Below are 12,500 nucleotides of genomic sequence, written 5' to 3'. Positions count from 1 at the left end.
ATTTATGATCAAAGGATTTGGGAAGTGTATGCAAATTCTTCTAGTTGATGCTTCGCTCAAGCTGGATTCTAGGTACGAGGGGAGGTGAGGGAGGAGGAGGTGAGGGAGGAGGAGGTGAGGGAGGAGGAGGTGAGAGGAAGGAGTGAGGAGGAAGGAGGAGGAGAGAGAAAGGAGGAAGGAAAGGAGGTGGAGGAAGAGGTGGAGGAGGAGGAAGGAAGAGGTGGAGAGGAGGAGGAGGAGGAAGGAGGAGGAGAGGAGGCAAGAGGGAGGAGGCAGAAGGAGGAGGAGGAGGAGGCAGAGATGGAGAAGACGAAGAAAAAATGAAAAATGAGGAGGAATAGCAGAAAGAGAACGTAGAAAAAGAAGAAGAAAAAGATGGAAGGAGGAAGAAGGAGAAGGAGGAGGGGAGAAGAAAGAAGAAGAAGGAGGAGGAGGAGGAGGAGGAGGAGGGAGGAGGAGGAGGAAATTAGGGGGTGGATGAAAAGGAAAGGAAAGAAAGATAAAGGAAGAGTGATAGATATAGAGATATAGTGATAGGCAGATATATAGAGATAGAGATAGACAGATAGACAGATAGATAGATAGATAGATAGATAGAGAGAGAGAGAGAGAGAGAAAGAGAGAGAGAGAGAGAGAGAGAGAGAGAGAGAGAGAGAGAGACAGAGAGAGAGAGAAAGAGGAGGAGAGGAGAGGAGAGAAGAGAAAAAAAAGCAGAGGAGAGGAGAGAAGAGAAAAAAAAGCAGAGGAGACGCAGCACGGAACCTGCATTCAGCTGCAGGTCGTGGAGGCAATCACTCCCCCTCAGTTGTTACCAGGGTGAGGAAAAAAAGGAAAAAAAAAAAAAAAAGTTCTCGGAATTTGAAACATTCGCGCGTGTCCAGACTCTCACTTTCTCTCTATCTAAGTTTCCCCTCCAACATCGCTTTTTTTCCTATTTCTATTTCTTTTTGTTTATTTTTTCCTGTTCTATTTTTCCCCTCCACCTGTTCCCTTTTCCACTTTTCTGACTCCATTTGTTTTTCAAATTTGTTTTTGTGGGGATTCATATTCAGGCCCAGGACAGTATTTTCCACGCCAGTCCGTGTGCAAACCAAGTTTAGTCTTCAAGTTACAAAAATAAATATATAAATAAATAAAAGAAAAAGTAAAAAAATAAATAAATGAAAATAGAACAAATAAAATATAAAAATTGCTCATTTACACCTTGTTTCCTTCCTTATTTACATCTTTGCCCTTCCCCTTCTCTTTCCCTCTCGCTTCTCTCTCTCTCCTTTCTCTCAATCCGTATTCCCGTTGCTATGTCTTGCAACAGACGCCCTTTGCAACCCTACCTCATGATGCAACGTCTTCACTCCACGAGTTTCAAATTCTCTTTTCCTTTCCACCCGCAGGTTCAATCGTTCCCTATTCCTGTTCCTTTTCTCCTTGGATTCCTGTCATTCCCTTTCGCTTCGGCCTACCCTTGGCCTTCCCTTACCCCCCCCCTCCCCCTGATATCCTCCAGTTAACACCTTTGATTTCTGATTTTTTTCTTTTTCTTTTTCTTTTATTATTATTTTGTCATCGCGTGTCTCTACTTTCATTTTTTTTTCTTTAAATTCACGTTTTTCCTTTTCTATTCTTTCCAAACCTCGATCTTGGAACTTCTCTTAGTATACTCCCTTCCTCCATGTAACCACACACCCCTCATGTACCCCCATATCCCCCCCCCATTGGAGGCCAAGTCCGAAACCAACCTTGGCTTCGTACCCCCCATTGGTACTTTGGCTTCTCCCCCCAGTGGTGCCCTGGCTTGTACCCCCAGTGGTACCTTGGCTTCTTCCCCCAGTGGTACCCTGGCTTCGTACACCCCCCTGGTATCACTTCCGCAGCGTCTTACTGACCCTTAAGACAGACGCCCTTCACCCTCACGGGTCTGTCCCCTTTTCCCCTCGTTCTCCTCCCCTTCCTCTGCCATTTCCCCCTCTTCCATTCGTTCTCGTTTCCTTATCCCATTTCACCCCACCCTCCTCACCAGTCCATCCCCTGCCTCATCCTCCTCTACACCCCTTGTTGTGGCGTCATCTTTTCCACTTCTAATCTTGTCCTTCCTCTTCCCTTCCCTCCATTCGCCTCGCTTCCCTCAACCCTTCCTTCAGACTCTCCCTCCTCGCACTTCCCTCCCTTCCCTCGCTCAACCCTTCCTCCCGCTCCCCTCTTTTCCTTCGTACTCCCCTCCCTTTCCCCTTCCCTTCCTCCACTCCCCTCCCTTCCTCTTCCTCACTCCCCCTCCCTTCCTCCTTCCTCGCCTCCCTCAACCCTTCCCTCCCACTTCCTCTTTCCTCGCACTCCCCCTCCTTTTCCCTCCCTTCCCTCAACCCTTCCCTTTCCTCACACTCCCCCCTTCCCTCCCCTTCCCTCCTTCAACCCTTCCCTCACACCACTCCCCCCCCTCCCCCCCCTCCCCACTTCTCCCCTGCAGGCGCCAGAGATCTCCCCTTTATCGCGGTCTCAGCTCGGAAATTACTTTTGACCCCCCGCCGCCCGCCGCTGGGAGCCGCCCGCAGCACCCATAGCGGCCTGGAACACCAACGCCGGACTGGGGACTCCAATAAAGGTCTCTAACTCAAATAAAAGCCTCAGATCCGCCACGGTATAAAAGTTTAATAAAAGCCGCCAGTTCCAGCATCGGTCAGGGTGTGGTAGGGGTGGAGGGGGAGGGGAGGGTAGGGAAGGTGGGGGAGAGGGAGGGAGGGAAGGGGAAAGAAAAAGAGAGAGGGAAGGGGAAGGAGAGAGAGAAGGATGGGAAGGGACGGGGAGTGGGGAGGAGGGGGTAGGGAAGGGGAGGAGAGGGAGGGAGGAAGGGGAAAGAAAGAGAGAGAGAGAAGGATGGGAGGGAAGCGGAGAGAGAGAGGAAGGAGAAGGAGAGGGAGAGGTAAGGAGAAGGAGAGGGACAGGTAAGGAGATGGAGAGAGATAGGGAAGGGGGTGGTGAAAGAGAGAGAGAGGAAAGGGAAGGAATAGAAAGAGAGAGGGAAGGGGGTGGAGAGAGAGAGGGAAGGGGAAGGAGAGAGAGAGAGAGAAGGGGAGGAGAGAGAGGGAAGGAGAAAGAGGGAAGGGGGCGGAGGAGAGAGAGAGGAAGGGGAAGGAGAAAGAGAGAGGGGAAAGGGAAGGAGAGAGAGAGGGAAGGGAGGGCGGAGGAGAGAGACAGGGGAAGGGCAAGGAGAGAAGAGGGAATGGGGGAAAGAGAGAGGGAAGGAGGAGCGAGAGAGAAGGGGGAGGAGAGAGAGGGAAGGGGAGCGGGGAGAGAGAGGGAAGGTGAGACAGAGGGAAGAAAGGGGTGGGAGGGTGAGAGAAAGGGTTTGGGTGTGGAGAGGGGGGGTCACTGAGGGAGAGGTGGAGTCATGTAAAAAGTCTTATGCTACAGTTGGTGGGTGTTCAATACACTCCTTTCACTCCCCCACATGCCCTTATCCCCCCTCCTCCCTCCCCCTATCCAAAATACCTTTCAAACTACAGGGGGGAAGAGAGAAAGGGAAGCGAGTGGAGTGGAGGGGAGAGCAGGGGAGGGGAGTGGAGGGGAAGGGAGGGAAGCAGAGGGGAGGGGAGGGAAGCAGAGGGGAGGGGGAGCATTAAAAGGAGCAGTTGTATAAGGAAAGGGGGGGGGAGGAAGGGTTCTAAAGGCTTGGATTCTATGGTACGAAGTATCAACTACTTGTAAAAGTCCGCGGTACAACTCACTCTTGGAATAAATTTGCAAGTCTACGAAGATTCGGCAATAAACACATGGAACATGCACACATACATACACACGCACACACACTCACTCACATATTCACCCACACACACACAAACAAACGCACGCACACACATACAAACACACACACACACACACACACACACACACACACACACACACACACACACAAACACACACACACACACACACACACACACAGACACACACACACACTCACTCACATACTCCCTCACACACACACACACATACTCCCTTACACACACACAGAAAAAAAAAGTAAATCAATGAAAAGAAAACAAAAACAACCGCACACAAACACCTAACATCATGATCACACGGAAACTGAACTCCATCACTACAGCAATAAGTCATCTCGTCCGGCCTCGCTCTGGGTCGAAGCCGAACTCCGTAGCGCATTCAACCTCAACATTCTACAGCTGGAGACGCCACACATGCGCTATTCCTTTAACGTGCAATTTTGAGGAAAGAATCCAAAAGTGAAAAGAAGGGGGGAGGGAGGAGAAAGGGGGAGGAAGGAGGGTGGAGGAAGAAGGGAGGAAGGAGGAGGGAGGGAAAGAGAAACAAGGAAGGAGAAGAGAGGAACGAGGAAGGAAAAGGGGGAGAAAGGAAAGAGGAGAGAGGAACGAGGAATGAGGAATGAGGAAGGGAGAGGGAGGAAAGAGGAGAGAGGAACGAGGAAGAAGGAACAAGGAGGGAGAACGAAGGAGCTCAAGAAACAAAAGGTCAGGAGGGAGGGAGGAGGAGGAGGGAGAGGAGGGAGAGAAAGAGAAAAAGGGGTTGAGTACACACACTACTTAAGTACCCGGAAGGAGAGTACATACTCCCTGGGCTCTTTGAAGGAAGGGAGAAACCCTTAGTACCTCATACTTTTTTCCTGGGGACAGAAGGGGGGATACGAAAAGGAGAAAGGAAAATAGAAAGAGTAAAATGGATCTCAAAATTAAGAAATACATATGCAAAAGAAATGAAAAGGGAAAATTGAAAGTAGAATGGATCTCAAAATTAAGAAATGGATATGCAAAAAAGAAAAGAAAAGGAAAATTGGCATCTGCGTTTCTTAATTTTTAGATTAACTTTACTTTCAAAGAAAGGAAAAAGGGAAAATTAAAAGAGTAAAATAAAAATGGAAAGTTTTCGGTCAATGCAAAATTAAGAATGATTTCAAAAGTAGCTGTACACGTCACAATCATGAAAAAATAAACAAATAAAAAAAAATAAACAGACTTGATTTTGACACGAAAACCGGAACAGAAAAGGGGTTTTGAACACGAAGCAAGAACGGTCATCTGAGACAGACGTGGAGGTTTTCCCTTCATAGAAACCCACGAGTAAAAAAAAAAAAAAAAAAAAAAAAAAATCCGAGATACAACACCAAAACACAGCGCGGCGCAAAGAATGAAAAAAGTCTTTGAACACGGACTGGGAATTTTCTTCTTGTAACTTCTTGAAATGGTGTATGTGAGTGGGCGTTATTTCGTGTGCGTTTGTTAGTGGCTCTGCTGGTTTGCCTCGTTTTGTTAGCGTGTTTTGTGTGTGTGTGCGGGGGGGGGGGATAGGTGTGTGTATGTGAAAGAAATTAAAAGAGAGAGAGAGAGAGAGAGAGAGGGAGAGAGAGAGAGAGAGAGAGAGAGAGAGAGAGAGAGAGAGAGAGAGAGAGAGAGAGAGAGAGAGAGAGAGAGAGAGAGAGAGAGAGGAGAGAGAGGGAGAGAGGGAGAGAGGGAGAGAGGGAGAGGAGAGGAGAGGGGAGAGGGAGAGGGAGAGAGAGGAGAGAGAGGGAGAGGGAGAGGGAGAGGGAGAGAGAGGGAGGGAGGGAGGAGAGGAGGGAGGAGGGAGGGAGAGAGAGAGAGAGAGAGAGAGAGAGAGAGAGAGAGAGAGAGAGAGAGAGAGAGAGAGAGAGAGAGAGAGAGAGAGAGAGAGAGAGAGAGAGACAGACAGACAGAGTAATACAGAGAGACAGAGAAAGACAGAAAGACAGAAAGACAGACAGACAGACAGACACACAGACAAAACAAAACAAAGAACCACGCACACAAAGCCAGCGAAGAAACGAATGGCAAGAAACCCCAAGAACCAAACGCTCGGTTCCCCACGCACCGGAGGGGGAGGCGGGGGGAGAGGGGCGGGGGGCGGGGCGAGCCAAACACACGAAATACAAATCTGGGCCCCGACAGGAGCTTGTATGGCGGCCCCTGCTTGAAAGGAGTAAAAACTGGAAGCCAAAATAACTGCGTCGAATGAGGAGTTCAAGTTACGAGCCGGGCCCAGGCGCAGGGGCTAAAATGTTTGTCGTAAAAGTGTATTGAAGAAGAAGGTGGAGACAGAGAGGGGAAGGAGACACAAATTTTCCAACTGCTGAGTGTTGGGCGCACTTTCGATGTTTTTTTCCCTTTCTCTTTAGAGAAAATAAGACTAAAGAAAGAAGAAAAAAAGGAGAAACAATTATATCTACATTAATGCTTTCCACGAGAAAATTACTGATACAGACAGCTTATGAATTAAAGTAAACAATACAGACATCAAAGCAAGCCTATATACCTAACCCAAACCAAACTTAAAGAAACTGAGAAACAAAACAAAACAAAAAACAATGAAACAAAAAAACAATGAAATATATATTTTCCCTCGCCTGTTATTGCAACTGGCATGGTGTGACCGAAGTATAGCGAGGATTTTTTTTTTTTCTCTCTCTCTCTCTTTTGACTCGTTTTCCTGAGGTGTCAGTTCACCCTCGACCCTTCAAGTTGTACCTCCTGATGGGGAAGTACGAGACCCCTTGAGAGGTCGTGCCATCTCGGGCTGGACATTAAGGCACTCGACCCGATGCCATCATCAGGCGAGGCTGGGATACTGGCGCTGGGGACGGGCGCTAGGGTTCTATTCTTGCCTTCTCATCTCTTTTCCCCTTTCTCCCTCTCTTCCCCACTCTTTCATTCATTCCCTCTCCCTCTCTTCCCCTCTCTTTCGCTCATTCCCTCTCCCTGTCTTCCCGTTTATCCTCCCCATTCCCCCAATTTTCCCTTCTCTCCTCTCTCCCCTTTTCCATATCCCCAACTTTCCCTATCTTCCTTTTCCCCCTTTCTCCACTCCTCCCTTTCTCTCTCTCCTTCTCTTTTTCTTTCTCTCTCTCTTCCTCTTCCTCTCTCTCCCCTATCTTCCTCTCCTCTCTACCCCTCTCTTCCTCTCCCTCTCCCTCCCCCTCTCTCTCTCTCTTCCTCTCTTCCCCTCTCTCTCTCTTCCTCTTCCCCTCTCCCACTTCTCTTCCTCTCTCTCTCTCCCCCTCTCCCTCTCTTCCCTTCTCCTCAAACATCTCCCCCAGAGTCAGCGCGAGCCCTGGTTCAGCTGGATCCTCTCCCGGTTTCCCCATTTTCTCACCGGTCTCAAAGCAGCGTCGAGGAGCCATCGCCGCTGGAATTGCCGCACCACGACTTCGCTCAAGGAGGAGGGGAGGAGGAGGAGGAGGAGGAGGGGAGAAGGAAGGGAGGAGGAGGGATGGGGCTGGAGAGGGGGAGGGGAGGAGGGGGGATGGGGCTGGAGAGGGGGAGAGGGGGAAAGGGGGAGGGGAGAAGGCTCTACGGACCCTTAAATATGGGTCGAGCTATGGCACATCGCGACCGGAATAACACTGGGATTTTTCTCCCCAACCCGTTTCTCTTTTTATTCTCACTCATTTTTTTCTATTTACCTTTATCTCTCTCCCTCTCTCCCACACACACTCTCACTCACTCACTCATTCATTTTTCTTCTTCTTCATTCTCTCTTCTTCTACCTTTTTTTAAATTATTATTATTATTTATTTATTATTATTTTTTTTTTTTTTTGGGGGGGGTCTGTGCAGATACTCGAAAATCCTAAATAGAAAGACACACACCGTATGGCACACGAAGGCGGGATGGTGAGGGGTGTCACTGTCCCCCCTCTCCCCTCCCCTTACCCTTTTTTATCAACTCCTCTCCTTCCTCCCTCCCTCCTTACTTTCCCTCCCTTCCCTTCCCCCTTCATCCCCCTCTTTCCTCCCCTCCCTTACCCTCCTTCTCCCTCCTTCCCCCCTCCTTTCGCTCCCCTTCCCCTTCCCCCTTCCCTTTCCCTCCCCCTTCCCCTTCACCCCCCTTCCCCCTTCACCCCCCTTCTTTCCCCTTCCCCCTTCACCCCCTCCACTTCCCCCTTCACCCCCTCCCCTTCCCCCTTCACTCCCCCCTCCTTTCCCTCCCCTCCCCTTCCCCCTTCACCCCCTCCCCCCTCCCAGAAACTTCCCAGGGCCTCGCAGACAAACGGAAAACAAACTCCAAGACAATTTCTCGAGACTGACGATTAGCATAGACACGGTCCTAACAAATGTCTGAATCACTTTTCAAGATGACTTTCCAGAAACTTCACGAACCGAGAGAGAAAATATGTCACCGCATTTGCAAACTACTTTTTTTTTTGTTTTTTTTTTTTGTTTTTTTTTTTACTCCCGAGCTTAATCCTGGGGAAGAACCCGGGGGGAGGGGGAGGGGGGAAGGTGAAGCAACAACGAGAGGAAACGAGGAGGAAGTAGGAAGAGAGGGAGGGAAGTAAGAAGGAAGTAGAGAGGGGGAAGTAGGGAGAGGGAGGGAGAAAGAAAGAGAAAGAAAGAGAAAGAGAGAGAGAGAGAGAGAGAGAGAGAGAGAGAGAGAGAGAGAGAGAGAGAGAGAGAAAGAGAGAGAAACAGTAACATACAGATAGAGAATTCTCCTTCTCTTCTTCTATTATTATTATTACTATTTTTTACTTATTATCCCTATCTTCTACTACTATCTTCCTTTTCTTCTATTTGGATCATTTCCCCTTCTTCTTTTCTTTGGCTAATTTCTTCCTCTCCTTATTCTTCTTCACGTTTTCTTTTCTCTGGCTCTTTTTCCCTTCTTTCTCTCCTAGGGCTATTTCCCCTTCTTATTCTTCTCCATTTTCTTTCCTTCGTTTTCTTGTCTCTGGTCCAATTCCCTTTATTCTTCTTCCTCTTCTCCTTAGCTCATTTCCCCTTCTTCTTCTTCTTGGATCATCTGCTTTCCACGCTGTTTATTCCCCCTTCTTCTCCTTTTCCTTAAATGACTTCTCTGCTTTCCGATTGTTTCCTATCCGCATCTTCTTCTCTCTTGTTTGGCTATTTCCCCCTCTTACCCTTTTTCCTCTTTGGGTTACTTCCCTTCTCCGTTCTTCTTTTCGTCATTTCCCCTTCTGTTCCTTTTTTCTTTTTTTTCTTCTTTTTTTGGTTATCTACCCCCTTCTTTTGATTCTTCCCTATTTCATTCCTCTTTTAATTTATCATTTTGCTTTCGCCGTCATATTATTCCTGGCCATTTCTACTTCTTTTTCTTGGGTTATTCCCCCTTCCATTATTCATGTATTTTGGTAATGCCGCCTTTTCGTTCTTTTGGAAATTTCCCTTTCTATTACTTTTTACCGGTTATTTACTCCCTTTCTTCTCCTTTCGGCTTCTCCCTCTTCTTCTTCATAGGTAACAGCCTTTTTTTTTATCTTATTACCCTCTTTTTTTCTAGAACCCTCCATTCTATTTTCTCGCATTCATCATTTACTGTTGAGTTCTTTATAAGTAGAATAACGAAAGGGAGAGAGAGAGAGAGAGAGAGAGAGAGAGAGAGAGAGAGAGAGAGAGGGAGAGGGAGAGGGAGAGGGAGAGGGAGAGGGAGAGGGAGAGGGAGAGGGAGAGGGAGAGGGAGAGGGAGAGGAGAGGGAGAGGAGAGAGAGAAAGAGAGAGAGAGAGAGAGAGAGAGAGAGAGAGAGGGAGGGGAGAGAGAGAGAGAGAGGAGGAGAGAGAGAGAGAGAGGGGGAGAGAGGGGAGAGGGAAAGAGAGAGAGAGAGAGAGAGAGAGAGAGAGAGAGAGAGAGAGAGAGAGAGAGAGAGAGAGAGAGAGAGAGGAGAGAGAGAGAGAGAGAGAGAGAGAGAGAGAGAGAGAGAGAGAGAGAGAGAGAGAGAGAGAGAGAGAGAGAGAGAGAGAGAGAGAGAGAGAGAGAGAGAGGACGGGAAGAGAGGAGGAGAGCGAGCTGAGAAGCAAGAGGGAGAAGAACACGGCTCCTCGCACTCACCTCGGTCTGGTCCTTGGGGAAGAAGCCGTATATCTTGGGCGTGTCGCAGATTCCGGACTGAAGGACGAAGACGGTGGTGGCGGCGACGGCGGAGTCCTGCAGGGGCGTCGTGAGGCTGACGGAGAGGTCGTAGGCGCCCGTCTGGTTGTACACGTGTTCGACGGCGCCGCGGTCGGTCCGCAGGGGCTCGGAGCCGTCGCCGAAGTCCCAGACGTAGGTGATGTTGCTGCCGTGGTCCACCTGCAACGTGTAGGTCCTGGGGGAGCCGGCGTGGACCGAGCCCTGGAAGGCCACGCCCCTGAGGCCGCTGATGGGCTCCACCACCAGGAGGGACGCGGAGCTCTTCACGGACGACACCCGGTTCTCCGCCAGCACGGACAGCTCCCGCTCGCCCTTGCGGTTGAAGACGTACGAGAACGAGGGCAGCCACGAGCTGGCGTTCTTCGAGTCCATGACCCAGTGGAAGGTGACGTCGTGCGCGGCCTCGGGCGGGGTCACGGTAGCCGTGAGCGAGGTCAGCTTCCCCATGGGGATGATGACCCTGCCGTCTGGCCCCACGCTGCCCTCCACGGCGATCGTCACGGCCTCCAGACGATACTGCACCACCACAATGGCCTCGTCCTGCGGGGAAGGGAAAAGGTCAGCAAGGTTTTTCAAATCCCGCTCCTCATCAGCGCAACAATGGCGGGTCATCACGTGAGGGAGTAACGAGAGCCAGCGCCAAACCGGACTGCAAAGTCCACTCGCTTTAATCATTTCTGATATTCATCTGTCATCTATTCTCATCCAATGCCAGTCTTATCACAGAACCCTTTTCATTAATTTCTAAATCTAATTTTATACAAGACCAAATTAATATTTAACACAACAATATGATTATTAAGTGGGGGAACTTTAAGATAAAAAAGAAACACCGGAAGTTTAGCAATATACATTATGCAGAATATTTAATATAATTCATATACTGCAATGGTTATGTGGATTTAATTATCATACGCGATAATTAATCATAAATTATTCTGCGAGTTTCTAATTAATAGTCATCCTCTTAACATATTCCAGAGGGAAGCCGAAGACGCCGAAACATGGGGAGAGGAAAGGTGGAAAAAGAGAGCGAGAGGAAGAAGGAAAGGCGGGAGGGGGAGAGGGGAGAGATAAATGATTACCAGAATGATACATGAAAATAGACGGACATTTTGCATACCCATCACTCCCCTCCCCTCCCCTCTCCTCCTTTCTCTCTCTCTCTCTCTCTCTCTCTCTCTCTCTCTCTCTCTCTCTCTCTCTCTCTCTCTCTCTCTCTCTCTCTCTCTCTCTCTCTCCACTCTTAACCCTCCCCTCCCCTCCTTTCCTCTCTCTCTCTCCCACACACACATACACTCACATACACATACATAGATACAAATACGCGTTTAACACACTCACGTACACACAGGCAAACAGACTGACAGACACACTCACACAAACTCTCTCTCTCACACACACAAGCACCCACCCACCCACACTAACATACATTATCAAACCATTCAATGCTTGCTGCTCCAATTAATGTTTTAGGAGACAAACATCATAAAACAAAATGAAAAGAAAAGAATAGAAAAAAAAGAGACGATAGGAAAGGCACGAAGAAAATAAGTAAGCGTAGGAGATAAGAAAAGAGATTGCGAGGAAAACGGGACTGGAGAAAAGAGGAAGAGGGGGAGCGAAGAAGAGAGGGGAAATGATAAGAGAAGAGAGAAGCGAGAGAGAACGAAGGGGAAAGACAACGGAGAGAGGAAAGTGCGAAAAAAGGGGAGAGGCAATACAGCATCTTTCAAGGAGCTGTAACCCCTCAGGAGATGAGAAACTGCTTGCCCTTAACCCTTTCCTACTGCTACTGCTGCTGGAGGAGGAAGAGGGAGGAGGAGGAGGTGGAGAAAGGGGAGGGGGAGGGGGGAGGGCTAGGATGGGGAGGGAGAGGGAGAGGGATTGGGATAGGGATAGGGAGAGGGGAGGGAGGAGGAGGAGGAAGAAGAAAAAGAAGAAATCGATGAGGAAGAGGAGAAGAGGGAGGAGGAGGAGGGAGGTAGAGAAAGGGTAGGGCTAGAAAGGGGAGGAGGAGGAGGAGGAAAACGAAGAAGAGGAGGCGGGCAAAGAGAAGGAGGAGGAGGAAGGGGAGATGGAGGAAGGGGAGGAGGAGGAGAAGGAAGACGAGGAAGAGGGGGGGAAGAAGAAGGGGAGGGGGTATAGGGGAGGAGAAGCAGAGAAGTAGAAGGAAGAAAATGAAGATGAAGGGAGAAAAAGGAGAAGGAGGAGGAGGAAGAAGAGGAGTAGGATGATGGTGAGTTGAAGAAGGAGAAGAAACAGAAGAAGTAGAAAAAATAGAAGAAGGAGAAGTAGGGTGGGGATAAGGAGAAGGATAAGAAGAAAGAGAAAGTAGAGAACTAGAAGGAGGTGAAGGAGAAAAAGAAGCTGGAAAGGGACCTCAAAGCCTACTGCCCCCCCTCCCCCCGTTACCTAAACCCTGCCTCTCTTTCCCCTTGCCTCTGGTTTATCAACTTCCTTATAGACATTTTTGGAAAACAGAAACTTCCTTATAGAATTATTTTTGGAAAACAGAGCGACTTTTTTGTCTTATGGGAGAGGTTGATAAGAAAAAAAACAACATCTTTTTTGGTTTAAGTTTATTTATATATT

General features: G+C 48.8%; 1 protein-coding gene across 1 annotated transcript in view; it reads right to left on the bottom strand.

The window, feature by feature from the left end:
• LOC113806947 (uncharacterized) overlaps positions 1-12,500 on the bottom strand; it is a 1,375,013-nt gene that overhangs the window by 468,783 nt on the left and 893,730 nt on the right. Inside the window, exon 6 of the mRNA XM_070127282.1 lies at positions 9,825-10,445. Within this exon, the coding sequence (XP_069983383.1) occupies positions 9,825-10,445 (621 nt within the window). The remainder of the gene's footprint in view (positions 1-9,824; positions 10,446-12,500) is intronic.

The sequence above is a fragment of the Penaeus vannamei genome, chromosome 11, assembly GCF_042767895.1.
Source record: "Penaeus vannamei isolate JL-2024 chromosome 11, ASM4276789v1, whole genome shotgun sequence".
Classification (NCBI taxonomy): domain Eukaryota; kingdom Metazoa; phylum Arthropoda; class Malacostraca; order Decapoda; family Penaeidae; genus Penaeus; species Penaeus vannamei.
The sequence above is the reverse complement of the archived record's forward strand: the minus strand, read 5'-3'. Positions and strand labels throughout refer to the sequence as shown.